We start from the raw sequence: 15,763 nt of genomic DNA on the forward strand, positions 1-15,763 counted from the left end.
GCGTGTTTTGATAGCTATCTGGCGACCGCATGCAGCCCCCCCACCATGGCACAGAAACTTAATATTCTCCATTCCAGCGTGGGCATGGCGGCCTACGCGATGATAGAGGAAGAAAAGGAATATGATGTGGCCATGGATAAGCTAAAAGGACAATTTCTTAAGCCGGTAAACCGAGTGTACCCCCGACATCTGCTGGCTACCAGACAACAATTCCCCGGTGAGTCCTTAGATGATTTCTCCTGGGGAGGAATTGCTCCTGCCTCCAAGTTTCAACCACAGAGCACATGGAACTTTTAATCAGAGATGCTTACGTGGCTGGGATGCAGTCCGACGCTATCCGCCAGCGGATGCTGGAAAAAGACGACCTCAGCCTAACTGAGGCACGGACTCTCTCCACCTCCCTGGAGGTCGCCGACTTAAACGCCCGCGCCTATGTCCCCAGCCGCACTGCAGCGCCCTGGGCCTCCTGGCACGCTTCCCCACCGCCATCCGCCGCTCCCGACCCCCCTCAGGTTTGCGCCGCGGGACGCCCCGACAAGTCCGCGGGGCCCCGCTGCTATTTCTGTGGGCTTGCCAAACACCCCCGCCCGTGCTGCCCGGCCCGTTCCGCCCTTTGTAAGAGCTGCGGGAAGAAGGGCCATTTTTCGTCGGTCTGCCAGTCCAAATCGGTTGCTGCTGTACCGCGCAGCGACCGGGGATCTCCTCCTCCGGGCCCTTCTCTCTCCCCCCCCCCCCCCCCCCCCCCCCCCCCCCCCCCCCCGGCCCCTGCGCCTGGCCTGCGCGCCTCCCTGCCCCCGCTCTCAGCCGCTCCGATCAGCCCGCCGGCACCGCTAACCCCGCCCACAGCAACCACGAGGGTCCTGCGGGCGCCGCCATCTTGGGCACCGGAAGCCACGTGCGGGTCCTGGGCGCCGCCATCTTGGGCACCGGAAGCCACGTGCGGGTCCTGGGCGCCGCCATCTTGGGGCCCCGACTCCACGTGCGGGTCCTGGGCGCCACCATCTTGGGGCCCCGACCCCACGTGCGGGTCCTGGGTGCCGCCATCTTGGGGCCCCGACTCCACGTGCGGGTCCTGGGCGCCGCCATCCTGGACTGGCACACAAGGTCCTGCCAGCACCCACTCGGCCGACGACGACGACTATGGATCTTCTCCACGGCTCGCGGCCATTCAGCTCGACCAATCACGTCCATGCACGCTCGCCAAGACGACGACGCAAATCCACCTCAACGGGCACGAGACAGACTGCCTGCTGGACTCCGGGAGCACGGAAAGCTTTGTACACCCTGACAAGGTAAGACGCTGCGCGCTCCCTGTCCACCCTGTAAAACACAAAATCAGTTTAGCCTCAGGTTCGCACTCCGTCCAGATCACCGGGTGCTGCATCGCGGACCTCACGGTCCAGGGGAAGGTTTTTTAAAATTATAAACTCCTTATCCTCCCCGACCTTTGCGCACCAGCACTCCTAGGACTGGACTTCCAGTGCAACCTGCAGAGCTTGACCTTCCAATTCGGCGGCCCTATACCCCACTCACTGTCTGCAGCCTCGAGTCCCTCAAAGTGGACCCCCCCCCCCCCTCCTTGTTTGCTAATCTCACCCCCGATTGCAAACCCGTCGCGACCCGGAGCAGACGGTACAGCGCCCAGGACCGGACCTTCATCAGGTCCGAGGTTCATAGGTTGCTGAAGGAGGGGGTCATCGAGGCCAGCAACAGTCCCTGGCGTCCCAAGTGCTGGTGGTCCGGACTGGGGAGAAACACCGGATGGTCATCGACTACAGCCAGACCATCAACCGGTTTACGCAACTGGACGCGTAACCTCTCCCCGTATTTCCGCCATGGTAAACGAGATTGCGAAATACAAAGTCTTCTCCACGGTGGACCTCAAGCCCGCTTATCACCAGCTCCCCATCCGCGCGAGTGACCGCAAGTACACCGCGTTCGAGGCAGACGGGCGCCTCTACCACTTCCTCAGGGTTCCATTCGGTGTCACAAATGGGGTCTCGGTCTTCCAGCGGGAGATGGACCGAATGGCCGACAAATACGGATTACGGGCTACCTTCCAGTATCTCGATAATGTCACCATCTGCGGCCACGACCAGCAGGACCATGACACCGACCTCCGCAAATTCCTCCAAACCGCAAAACTCCTTAACCTAACTTACAATAAGGATAAGTGCGTGTTTAGCATCGACCTTCTAGCCATCCTCGGCTACGTAGTGCGAAACGGAGTGATAGGCCCCGACCCCAAACGCATGCGCCCCTTGATGGAACTCCCTCTCCCCAATACCCCCAAATCCCTCAAACGCTGCCTGGGGTTTTTCGCATACTACGCCCAATGGGTTCCCAATTACGCCGACAAGGCCCGTCCCCTCATGCAAACCACGACCTTCCCGCCGTCGACAGAGGCCTGCCAGGCCTTTAGCCGCATCAAAGCGGACATCGCAAAGGCCACGATGCGCGCCATCGACGAGTCCCTCCCCTTCCAGGTCGAGAGCGACGCATCAGAAGTAGCTCTGGCGGCCACCCTGAACCAAGCGGGCAGACCCGTTGCCTTCTTCTCCAGAACCCTCCAGGCTTCCGAACTCCGCCACGCCTCAGTGGAAAAGGAAGCCCAGGCCATAGTCGAAGCTGTGCGACACTGGAGGCACTATTTGGCCGGCTGGAAGTTTACCCTCCTCACAGACCAACGGTCAGTGGCCTTCATGTTCGATAATGCACAGAGGGGCAAGAATTAGGAACGACAAGATCTTGCAGTGGCGGATCGAGTTGTCCACGTACAACTACGATATCTTGTATCGTCCTGGGAAGCTCAATGAGCCTCCTGATGCCCTGTCCCGCGGTACCTGCGCCAGCTTGCAGATAGACCGCCTCCGCTCCCTCCACGCGGACCTCTGCCATCCAGGGGTGACCCGTTTCTATCATTTCATAAAGACCCGCAACCTGCCCTACTCCATCGAGGAAGTCAGGACAGTAACCCGTGACTGCCACTTCTGCGCAGAGTGCAAACCGCATTTCTACCGCCCCGAGCGCGCGCATCTGATCAAAGCATCCCGCCCCTTCGAACGTCTCAGCATAGACTTCAAGGGGCCCCTTCCCTCTAGCAGCCGCAACATTTACTTCCTGACGGTGATCGATGAATACTCCCGCTTCCCCTTCGCCATTCCCTGCCCTGACATGACCACACCGACCGTCATTAAGGCTCTCCTCTCCATCTTCTCCCTGTTCGGCTACCCCGCGTACATACATAGCGATCGGAGTTCCTCATTTATGAGCGACGAGCTGCGTCAATTCCTGTTCAACAGGGGCATTGCCTCTAGCAGGACGACCAGCTATAACCCCCGGGGTAACGGACAGGTTGAGCGGGAGAATGGTACCATCTGGAAGACCATACTACTGGCCCTCCGGTCCAGAGATCTCCCTATTTCCCGATGGCAAGAGGTTATCCCCAATGCCCTACATTCTATCCGCTCCCTCTGTACCGCAACAAATCAGACAGCTCATGAACGTCGTCTTGTTTTCCCCAGGAATTCGTCCTCCGGATCCCCTCTCCCGACGTGGCTGGCTGCCCCCGGATCCATCTTGCTCCGGAAGCATGTGCGGGTGCACAAGTCCGAACCGTTGGTGGAACAAGCCCAGTTACTCCACGCTAACCCGCAGTATGCGTACGTGGAGTACCCCGACGGTCGGCAGGACACGGTCTCCCTCCGGGACCTGGCACCCGCCGGCGTGCGGCCTTCTCCCCCTTCACCCCAGCGCCCTACCCAGGCCACAGAAGGGTGAAGGGTGTCCCTTTTCCCCCAGCGCCCTACCCAGGCCACCCCTTCACCATCCATGGCGTCTCCACCACCAGCCCGGGGTACAGAGACAGTTCAAGGACCATCGCTCCCGGAGTCCAGGACATCAGCTGAACCACCACCATCGGCTGAACCAACGTCACCAACTCTCCTGCGGCGGTCTGCCGGGACGTCACGGGCAACGAAAAGGCTGATCGAGTCCATTTAACTTCAACACCACCATGGACCTTGTATGGACACTATGTACTGTTGCTAAATGTCTGGGCCAGTGGGAAGCCAAGGAAACATTTTTTTTCTCTCTCCTTACTACTCATACCATCAGTTCCCCCCCCCCCCCCCCCCGGCTTCTTTCTCCGCAAGGGGTGAATGTGGTGGTATGATTAGCATAGCTGCCTGCCATTGGTGCAGAACACCGGCTTACCAATGGGCCTGGTCGGTCATGTGCCTCTCGACCGGTTGGTTGAGACCAGTCATGTGACGGCTCCCCGATTGGTCGAGAGGCTGAGTTAAAGCGGGGTATAAATACCCAGTACTCCTGGCGGTTGTCCTTCTACTGTAATCGACCGCAGGGCTAAAATCTAGTAGATTAAAGCCATACTTTTGTTCAGCAACTCGTCACGCGTTCAATTGATGGTACATCAGCACGTAAAATTCTTTTCAACCCTCTAGGTTCAGAAATGCCATGCTTTTGCGCGACTCAACTTTTAACTCTGCCATTCCTTTGCACTGTTGAAAAGATCAACGTCCTCCTGCAATATGATGTGGTTTTGGATTTTAAAGCCCCCCCCCCCAATCACAGGCTAAAAAGGTTTGGCCTCTTCAGGGTCTCACTGAACCCAATTCCTCCCCGATCCGCTGCAACATTTCAGACAGTTTGGGGACAGTAGGTAGGTGATGGGAAACCCCATGCTGGAATTTACATGCCCTTCTCACCTTGAAACCCTGTAAAGTCGCGGTGATTATGTTTTAAAAATTGAGCCAGCACAACACTAATAAACAGCAGAGATGATGGAAAAACAGGTCAAACCAGTTTTTAAGCTAATTGGCCAACGAGCCCAATCAGATTGAAAGATTGTACACCTCTGGTTCAAAGATAAAAGGTTTAATTAAAGCAGGGATTGCAATATGATTGCAATAGGAAGTGTAGAGAATAAAATCAAGGTACCGAAATGGGTGCATGAAAATGGGAATTGCAATTAAGTGTGTTGAAAATAAACATGTAGTAATTTTTTTTAAGCTTCAACAATTATACTAGCATTAAACAATGCCATAAAGATTGATCGGGAATTATATGCTCCGCAACAAAATTAATATTAAATAACATCAGTTTAGGAAACATTTTAAGAGTGATCTTCGTGGGTAGACTCAATTAATTGTTTAAAGGTTATACCATTGGTGAGGCCTCTGTTCATCTTGTGGAGGTATCTTGTTCAGGTAGTCCTGTCAAAACTCTCATCATTGCAATTTTAAATCAGTGTTACATTTAAATTAATGAATGCATTTTTTAAAATAAGTTTGCTGGATGCGAGATTTTGTAAATTAGCTTCCCAACCAAAGGGGTGAATTTTGACTTTGTGCGAGTGTAACAGCTCGTTTCGTACCTCTCCTGATTTTCAAAATTCCCATTGATTAAAAATTTAAATGCACTCTTCGCTGCAATTTAATAAGAAATGCAGATACATTTCTTATTATTTAGCGTGATGTGGGTGTTGATGGGCAGGCCAGTATTTATTGTGCCTCCCTAATTGCCTAAACAGGGTGGTGGTGATGAGGCTCCTTCCTGAGCTGCTGCAGTCCATGTGATGTAGATACGCCCACTGTGGTGTTAGAGAGGGATAAAAAGGTGCTTTGACATAGGAAATGTTCAATTCTACATTTGTGGATCTGACATATTAAATATTGAATACTCTTTACCATGGTACGTTCCCGTGCACTAGATAAAACTGTGTTTGGGTTTCTTTCTGATATGAGTGTGAACATGTGTCAGAGGGTAGATAAGGCTGTATTAGGATATTTAAAATTAAAATGATGGGTGTTTACCGTAAAGCAACTTCCCAGAAATTTGATGATAAATGGTTTACTGTCTTGATATAATAAAAACTTTGACTTGTTATGTATTTTACACCTTCATGGAATTGATTTTTTGAAAGTGGCACAGTGGTTAGCACTGCTGCCTCACAGCGTCAGAGACCCCGGTTTAATTTCGACCTTGGGTGACTTGTGGCATTTGCATGTTCTCCCAGTGTTGCTGTGAGTGTCCTCCGGGTGCTCCGGTTTCCTCCCACAGTCCAAAGATGTGCAGGTTAACTGGGGTCACGGGGATCGAGTGGGAGAGTGGGTCAGGATGGAGTGCTCTTTCAGAGGGTCAGTGCAGACTTGATGGGCCAAACCACCACCTTCTGCACTGAAGGGATTCCAAGAACATGATTTAGTAAACACATTGTGAAATTATACCCCACCTTCATTGAGGTCTGCCTGGCATCTGATGGCCAATTATAGTCCCTCCCAAACCTGATGAGAATGAGTCATGTTGAAATAGCTACGTCCAGCTCTCCAGCTTGGCAACGCACTTGTGTCGGCTGCTATTTTACACCCTTGTGTTTTCGGGACATGTCAGGTCCTCGCTGCACTGCATGTAAGGCCAGAGCCTCATTGTAGTGAAAAAGCCTGGGTCCAATGATGCAGTTCGGACCTCACCACCAAGTTGATGCATGGCTTGCATTCTGTGCCAGTGCAGGTTGAGTGTAGGAACTGATCAGGCTGCAATATTTTTCCTCATGCTGAAACAGAAGATTATATTTGAGGCCTCATAGAATCTAAAATTACTGCAGTGCAGAAAGAGGCCATTCGACCCATCAAGTCTGCACCGACCCTCTGAAGGAGCACACTACCGTGGCCCAATCCAATCCTCCACCCTATCCCTGTAATCTCACCTAAGGGCAATTTAGCGTGGCCAATCCCCCTAACCTGCACATCTTTGGACTGTGGGAAACTGGAGCACCCGGAGGAAACCCACGCAGACACGGGGAGAAAGTGCAAACTCCACACAGACGGTCACCCGAGGTCGCAATTGAACCCGGGTCCCTCCTCTGATTAATACAATGGAAACCCCAGTTATCAGTATAAAATAAAGGCAGCCACTCTGACATGCATAGCAACTTGTTTAGCAAGGTCAGATTGATATCACCAGTGAATGATCACTTTGACAGTTATTTAGGAAACTGAAATCCAGTCTAACTTGCCATACAGCTCACCATTGATGGCTTGTTTATGGGCCACTGCAGTTCACTTTATCTGTATTGATTTTGCATTTTCTTTCTTCCTTTCCCTGACAGTACTTCAATTGAAACTACAGCAGAGACGGACAAGAGAACAGCTGGTGGACCAGGGAATCATGCCACGTAAGATACTTTCAATTTATAATACACAGATCTTACACCCCTTCACTAAGCAGATATTATAAAGAGGATTTTGTTGACCGATGCAACATTTTAAAATCCACTTTTGGGTACCATTCCACTGAAGTAATAAAGTTTTCGTCGGATTTGATACTTATTTTATGATTTGTTATAATGTTTACTCCCAAAGGTGCTATTAATACAATATTGCTGGGATATCTAGTTTTTAGTTCAGAAACATTTTCCAAACCCATAAGCATCAAAATTCTGTATTGTACCAAAAGCCTGACATTCCATGATTCCACGTTGCTTATGCAGCTAGCAGATATGTAGGAACAAAACTATTTAAATCAATTAATAATGTAAGTTTTAGGTGTGCTGAAAGTTTTGAATGATTTCAGTGTTATTCAGATGCTGCGGAATTAACCTGATTAAGCATGTCATTTCATATGGTATACATTTTTACAATCTAAATTCCAGCGATTGTTCCCATCTACGTACCATTGGTACCTAATAGATTTGTGAACGGGATGTGCACAGTTTCAATAATTAGATATGTGGTGATATGAATTCACAGCTGTAAAACTTGAATGCAAGTTATGTACAATATAAGTGTGGGAGGGGAGATTGTTGGCTGAACAAACAGAATTTTAAAGCATTCTGTGTGGATTTGAGAATTCCATTCTCGCATCAGGAAGACCAATTCCACTTGTGACTAACCACTGACATTTGCATTTAAAATCTTCAGCCACCTTTTGGCATTTTTAATCTCCCACAGTAATTAACCCATCTCTGTGACCCCCCCCCCCCCCCCCCCCTGAAATGAACAGATTTCATAATCCGTTATTCAACCCCTGCCCAAACCAAAATTAGTCCATGATTTTAGCCCCCTACCCGCAGCCCCATTTCCTGTTAAATTAATAGTGACAATTCAGACCCTCAATGTGGCTCCTGCTCAAAATGCAATTGCAAATGTCATGATATTAACGTCAAGGTGAAGGGGATCCCACACCTTCCTCAATTTCCTGCTCTTTGAACTCATTGAGCCTGGAGAAGCCCAGAGGGGCTGGCTTAGCACACTGGGCTAAATCGCTGGCTTTTAAAGCAGACCAAGGCAGGCCATCAGCAAGGTTCAATTCCCGTACCAGCCTCCCCGAACAGGCGCCGGAATGTGGCGACTAGGGGCTTTTCACAGTGACTTCATTGAAGCCTACTTGTGACAATAAGCGATTTTCATTTCATTTCATTTCAAGTCCTCCTCGAATGCTGAACACAGGAAAATTCGCAACCTCGCCAATGCTTAACAGAAGGAAATTCACAAGGTGACAAAATTCACAACCTCCCCTGATCTGTTACGAACGAATTCCCAGCTTTCTCCACTCCCACGGTGATTGCTCTGGAACTCCTCCTCCTGCTAATCACAACTGACCAATGCCACCAGTCACTGAATGTGGCCGTTTGCAGAACAATTCTCACGCAAACCTGTTGGCTAGCTGTTGTCCAGGAAGTTTTATTTAAACAAAGCGCTGACATTACGATCAAATGAGCCTCTACCTCTCTGACCTGTTTGACTGCACTGCCCACTGCCGGAATCCCATGTACCTTCCCCCTGTAGATCACAAAAATCAAGGACTTCATCTCTCTATGATTTGTATTTATTTTAATGTTAATTTGGAAGTTTCACAGCCTCTCTGGGCATGAGCCAGTTCAGTGTATTTAAATGAGTAATTAATCTCATTTAAATATATGCAGCTTGTTCAAGTCGCAGTCTTCTGGCTCCTGATATTCACTGAGCCACCAGCGAGGCCTGAGCTGGTGCGAATTAGTACTGGTCTCCAAAAACGGAAACCAGATATGATGGTCATGCCAGGAGGCTCGGTGTTGGAGCCCCCAGGTGATTGAGGGCAGGGAAGTGCCCTGGCGGTGCTGACCTAGTGCCAACGAGGATGGATGGGTGTGGGGCCAGGTCACCCTCATGCTTGTATGGTATGGAGGGGGTTCACGTGGACTTTTAGTGATGGGGACAAGGTTGCCCCTCTGGGGTCAAGGGTTGGGGGCGTCTTGCCCCATGTATGTGGGAGGTTGCAATGTCAGTGGGTGGGGGGGGGGGGGGGGGGGATCCTCAACCTAACTTTGCGATCACGGCACCCTTCAATAACGGCACCCTGATCTCTGCGGAGCCGGTCTGACCAGCATCTTAGTTCCTTACTGCAGAAAACAATTCTACATGTGGGAACACTTTTCAACTCCAAAAAAGTAATTAAGTGTGGGTGAATACAGGTCTGGGTCAACCCGACAGGAATCACCATGCGGAACCTGCCCAAAGTGACACTCATATTGCGGGTGAACCGCGCCCAAGGTTATTTTGTCAAGATGACAATCCCTCATCCAACTGCTGGTCCCACATGGAGCTCTGATGGGCCATTATTGACTTCCAGTGTGCTACCTACACAGACGCTGACACCCGTGCAGTTAGTTAACTCTGGGTGGGGGGTGGGGTGGAAGACCCACCACAAGATTTGACGTGAACCTCACAGCTGCATAATTAATGAGCTGAGCATCAGACAGTTTGGCAGGTTTATCCGCTACGCTTTTCATTGGGAGTCCTTCTGACTTCACACCCCCTGTCAAAGGACTATTTCCAGAGCTGATGTTTCCATCCTCTGGTGTTTGTAGATTTCTGACTTATTTTTAATTTTTTTGGAGATTCATTAGTTTGCCGGAGCATTTTTGTACATGTCAAGCATCTCGCTGACCAAAAAAATGGTTCACCATAGTTTTGAATATTGCTCATATCTCGGGAGGCGCAATGATACTGAGCATTACACCACTGATGCTGAATATCACAAATTGATATCAACCTTGCTTGAAATCCCATTCATTTTTTTATGATCTGAGAGTGGAGCCAACAATGAAAGGTAGTTACAATCCCTCTGAAGGGTTAGGGGAGATCATGCTTGCTACCTGCATATAGCAGCTTAAAAGCAAGGCATTGATGTCAGTCTAGGAGCAAGCTGTCCATGGAAAGTCAACAGACACCAAGTGTCATTTTCCCAGTGAACAATTAGGAAATCAGGACAGACCCAGGCTCGAGGGAGACTCTGTTAAAAGGACAGCTGTTGAATTTGAGTTGTGCATTGTGGGTTGCTTTAATGTTGATGTGATAGTTGATCCAGTGAAGCTTTGCAGCTGTGGGCTGATAGTTAGTTGGATATTGTAAAAATGTATTGCAACACCGAGGTACCAAGAATAACAATTTTTGATCCATCTGATACAGGCAACTGTCTGCGGGAGAAGATCCTCTGTTTATGACCAGGCCACTTCCAATTTCTGCTGTGCCCATACAACCCAAATTCCCGTTGCCTTTTTGTATGTGCATTTTGATTGCTGCTCTAGACCCGAATCTGGTGCACACCTTCAGAGACCATTCAGCCATCGTGCTGCCGTAGCTGGGGTTTTGACAGGGGGTGAGGATGATTCTGGTGTGTGTTATGTAAATGTATTATAATGATGATCTCGACATTGTACATTGGGGAATGTGGCCTGTTACTGAAAGGGGAGGTGACAATCTCATCATGCTTCATGCCAATGTAAAATGCGACTTTGCACGACTAACGATATTTTCCGTTTCCACTGCTGAACCCACCTGCTGCACATGCGAGAAAAATACCAGCCGGCTCCACAGAGATCGAGGCACCATCTTTAAGGGGTGCCCCAATCTGAGTTTAAACCGGCATGGTCACCATGACTAAACTGCAGCCTTTGTTTCGAAATGTTCTTCTATTCTCTCCTTTGGTAGATATTCCTTTATTCTTCCTGCCAGCAATGTTAAGCTGACCAGTCTACAATTCCCAAGGGAAGATCTGCTTCTGTTCTTAAGTATGAAAATTACAATAGCTATCTGGCAGTCTTCTTGCATTACATCCCTTTATAACAAATTATTAAATATGGGATCAGAGGTGAGCTGGCAAGATGGATACAGAACTGGCTAGGCCATAGAAGGCAGAGAGTAGCAATGGAAGGGTGCTTTTCTGATTGGAGGGCTGTGACTCGTGGTGTTCCGCATGGTTCAGTGCTGGGACGTTTGCTGTTCGTAGTATATATAAATGATATGGAGGAAAATGTAACTGGTCTGATTAGTAAGTTTGTGGACGACACAAAGGTTGTTGGAATTGCGGATAGCAATGAAGACTGTCAGAGGATACAGCAGGATTTAGATCGTTTGGAGACTTGGGCGGAGAGATGGCAGATGGAGTTTAATCCAGACAAATGTGAGGTAATGCATTTTGGAAGGTCTAATACAGGTGGGGAAATATACAGTGAATGGTAGAACCCTCAAGTATTGACAGTCAGAGAGATCTAGGTGTACAGTTCCACAGGGCACTGAAAGGGGCAACACAGGTGGAGAAGGTAGTCAAGAAGGCATACGGCATGCTTGCCTTCATTGGCCGGGGCATTGAGTTTAAAAATTGGCAAGTCCTGTTGCAGCTGTATAGAAACTTAGTTAGGCCACACTTTGGAGTATAGTGTTCAATTCTGGTCGCCACACTACCAGAAGGATGTGGAGGCTTTAGAGAAGGTGCGGAAGAGATTTACCAGGATGTTGCCTGGTATGGAGGACATTAACTATGAGGAGAGGTTGAATAAACTTGGTTTGTTCTCGCTCAAACGAAGGAGGTTGAGGGGCGACCTGATAGAAGTCTACAAAATTATGAGTGGCATAGACAGAGTGGATAGTCCGAGACTTTTCCCCTGGGTAGAGAGGTCAATTACTAGGGGGCATAGATTTAAGGTGCGAGGGACAAGGTTTAGAGGAGATGTACGAGGCAAGTTTTTTTACACAGAGGGTAGTGGGTGCCTGGAACTCGCTGCCGGAGGAGGTGGTGGAAGCAGGGACGATAGTGACGTTTAAGGGGCATCTTGACAAATACATGAATAGGATGGGAATAGAGAGATATGGACCCTGGAAGTGTAGAACATTTTAGTTTAGGCAGGCAGCATGTTCGGTGCAGGCTTGGAGGGCCGAAGGGCCTGTTCCTGTGCTGTACTTTTGTTATTTTTTCTTTGTTCTTTGTAATGCCTCTGCTACTCTCCCTTGAATTCTTTTAAAATGTTGCAAACCACCCTGGCCAGAGGCTTTGTCCTCTTTGAATGTCAATACTTTAGCAAATAAATCCTCTTTTCTTATTTTGAATATATTTATTCATGGCTCATCTCATCATTCAATGTCCTGTCTACCCGAAATATCTTCCTCCTAAATGCTGAAGTGAAATATTTAATATTTCTGTGATATCACCTTGTTTATTGCTTAATGGCCCTATTCCCTTTACAGCTTTTTTCCCTATTGATGTGCCTGTAAAATAGTGTCTTGCTTTGTTTTATGTTCCTTGATGTATTGATTTCATAGTTCCCTTAGCCTTCTATTTTTTTTACTTCTCTCCTAATCTCTTTGTATTCTCTCTTATTGTGAACTCGTCTGTTGTCTATGTATTTAATGAAAGCTTCTTTCCTGACCTTCAATTGTGCTCATGCCTTTATTAACCTATGGCATCTCGCTAGTGTTAGTGCATTCTTTTGTTTTATATTTTTCCTGCATTCTGTTGAACACAGTTTTAAGTGTTTCCCATTGTTGTTTTATTTTCTTGTTTTTCAATATTGTCACTCATTTTATTTTTCCAAGTTCTATTCCCAGCCCCTCAAAATCCGCTTTCTTCAATCTGTTAGCTTGCTTTTCACCATGCTTATGTCCTTCTTGATCATCCTTTGAAAAGGGTTATATTATGGTCACTATTTCCTAGATGTTCAGCTAGCTACTAACTCCATCACTCCCCAGCAGTAGCCTAATATTAAGCCAGATTAAGTTTGTAATCTTGGTGTCACATTGAACGTGAGATGGGTTTTCAATGTAATTTTCACGTCATCCCTAAAACCACCTGAATCTGTCCCATAACATCACCTGGCTTCACCTTTGTCTCGGTTCATCTACGACTGAAATATTCATTCATGCCTTTGTTATCTCGCAGCTCCACTGTTCTAACGTACTGCTGGCTGGTCTCCCACATTCTAACTTCCGTAAATATGAGGTTATCCAAAACTTTGCTGCCCGTCTCATAGAGTCCCTAACATGCAGAAGGAGGCCATTTGGCCCATTGAGTCTGCATCAGCCCTTGGAAAGAGGTCTCTATCTAGGCCCATGCCCTCACCCTATCCCCATAACCCAGTAACCTCATCTAATCTTTGGGACACAAAGGGGCAATTTATCATGGCCAATCCACTTGACCTGCACATCTTTGGAGGAAACCGGAGCACCCGGTGGAAACCCATGCAAACACGGGGAGAAAATGCAAACTCCACACAGACGGTCGCCCAAGGCCAGAATTGAACCTGGGTCTCTGGTGCTGTGAAGCAGCAGTGCTAACCACTGCACCACTGTGATGCTCCATGTCTCAACTTGCAACCTGTACTCACTGGCCTACATTAGTTTCCAACAAGCAAGGTCTTGATTTTAAAGTTCTCAGCCTTGTTTTCAAATCCCTCTGTGGCTTCACCCCACCCTATCTCTGTAATCCCCTCCAACCACACAACCTTCTGAGATATCAGCGCTCCTCTGGCTCTGGTCTGTTGTCCATCCCAATTTTAATTGTTCCACCATTGGTGGTGATGCCTTCAATTGCTTCGACCCAATCTCTTGCATATACGTCTCTGCCTCTCTAGTTTGTTTTCCTCCTTTAAAATATGCCTTGAAACTTTGACCAAATCATCTGACCTAATATCTTCTAATGTGGCTTTCTGTCAAACATTGTTTAATAATACCCCTGTGATATGCCTAGCGACCTTTCATGGGCTGGTTTGACAGTGGGCTAGACAGCTGGTTAGTAATGCAGAACAAGGCCAGCAGCATCGGTTCAATTCCCGTACCGGCTTACCCGTATAGGCACTGGATTGTGGCGACTAGAGGCTTTTCAAAGTAACTTCGTATTTGTGACAAGAAAAGATTATTATTATTACATTAAGGGTGCTCTGTGAGTATAATGTTTTACTTTTCTGTTATCTGTTCTGGTTCATTCCCCTTTTCTAGGTCCTTAGCGATTTCCTTGTTGGTCCTTTTACAGATTGGGTTAGAAAAGGGTCCTGTACAAATGTAGCAGCTCCATTCCCTTTTATCCTTCCCACCTCTTCTATCCAATTAATATCAGGTTAGTTGCAATCCTGCACGAGTATTGTTCTGTTTTTTTACTCCATTCCTTACTACTTTGTCTGCACATTTCTTCCTTCACCTCCTTATCACTGGTACTAGTCTGTAGACTATATTGTAATTTAATCCTTTACCATCTCTTATCGCTATCCATATGGGTTCTATTTTTGTCTTGCTGATAGCTTTGTTTTCTATTGTCAAAGGGCCCGCCAAGGCACAATCATCGCCTCCTTACATGCTGCTTTGGGATTTTTTTTCGATGATTGAGCCATTTAAATGTGTGTTCTTATTGTTTAACTCTATCTGTGCAGGCATTAATTGTTGACTGTTGATACAGGAAGCAGAAGTAACATACAGCTCTGTATTACTTAAATTAAATCAACTGGTATTAGTAATGACCGTCAACATTCCAAACATTTTAGTAATGTCCGGCTGGAAGTTAATTCCAGGTCATGCCAGTCAGAGTGGGCAAGTAGTTAATTACATGATAGTAGACAGCTTGAAATATTCAGGGATATTTTAAAAATTTCATGACTACAAAACGCTTGACCTTTGACATCATGGGCACAATCCATAGTTTTAATTATTTGGAATAGGCCAGGGATTACATTTTCTATTTATTTTTATAATACGTTTATAATACGTTTACTTGACCAATTTTTGTTTCTTTCCATTCTAATTTTTTTTTGCATTCCCAGTACATCTTCCTTTATGAAGACATGGATCTTAAGTGTAGTCTTTCAATCTCTGTTCCACGACATTAACTTCCACCAAAAGTTTCAAAGGAATGCTGTTTCAAAGACTTGTCGGATTGAGAAAGGCCCCTTGTGCCTGATAGAATTTCCCTCCATTTATCGCATGGGGGTCATTTTAATCCCCCAAAATGGGTGGGTTTGGTTCAAGCGGGCGGTTGGAGAGCTCAAAATCTGAACAGGAATCCAAATCGTCCACTTCCCGTTTTAATGGAGACAGGAGGGACGGCAGGTTAGTCACAAATATTGCGATGAGATGGCGAACCTTCATCGTAACAGTGATTCTATCCCCAAACCACAATTGACAAGCTTCCAGAAACATGGCATGTAAAAAAAGGGAGAAGGGCTGAATCCACGAGCTGAACACGTTTACGGCACTAATTATTCACACCCCCCCCCCCCCCCCCCCCCCCTCACCCACCACCACCACCACCACCCCAAATGAATGTAGAATTAGATTAATTTGCAGGGGCTTTGTTTTCACTTTATCATGGAGCAGATCTTTTTTTATATCTCCTGTTTTAATGAAGTACGAGCTGCCAGCTGACACAAGACCACTGGCCATCCCATCCGGTCTTGCAGCTGCGCATCCTGCACTCACTCACCTCCCACCAAGGAATACCC

At 47.7% G+C, this 15,763-nt stretch overlaps 1 protein-coding gene across 7 annotated transcripts in view; it reads left to right on the forward strand.

Moving 5' to 3' along the window:
* mrtfba (myocardin related transcription factor Ba) overlaps positions 1-15,763 on the forward strand; it is a 268,477-nt gene that overhangs the window by 193,031 nt on the left and 59,683 nt on the right. For all 7 annotated transcript variants that reach the window (XM_038819577.1, XM_038819581.1, XM_038819579.1 and 4 more), the window contains one exon: positions 7,130-7,195. In XM_038819577.1, coding sequence (XP_038675505.1) covers positions 7,130-7,195 — 66 coding nt within the window. The remainder of the gene's footprint in view (positions 1-7,129; positions 7,196-15,763) is intronic.

Source organism: Scyliorhinus canicula, chromosome 15 (assembly GCF_902713615.1).
Source record: "Scyliorhinus canicula chromosome 15, sScyCan1.1, whole genome shotgun sequence".
Lineage (NCBI taxonomy): Eukaryota > Metazoa > Chordata > Chondrichthyes > Carcharhiniformes > Scyliorhinidae > Scyliorhinus > Scyliorhinus canicula.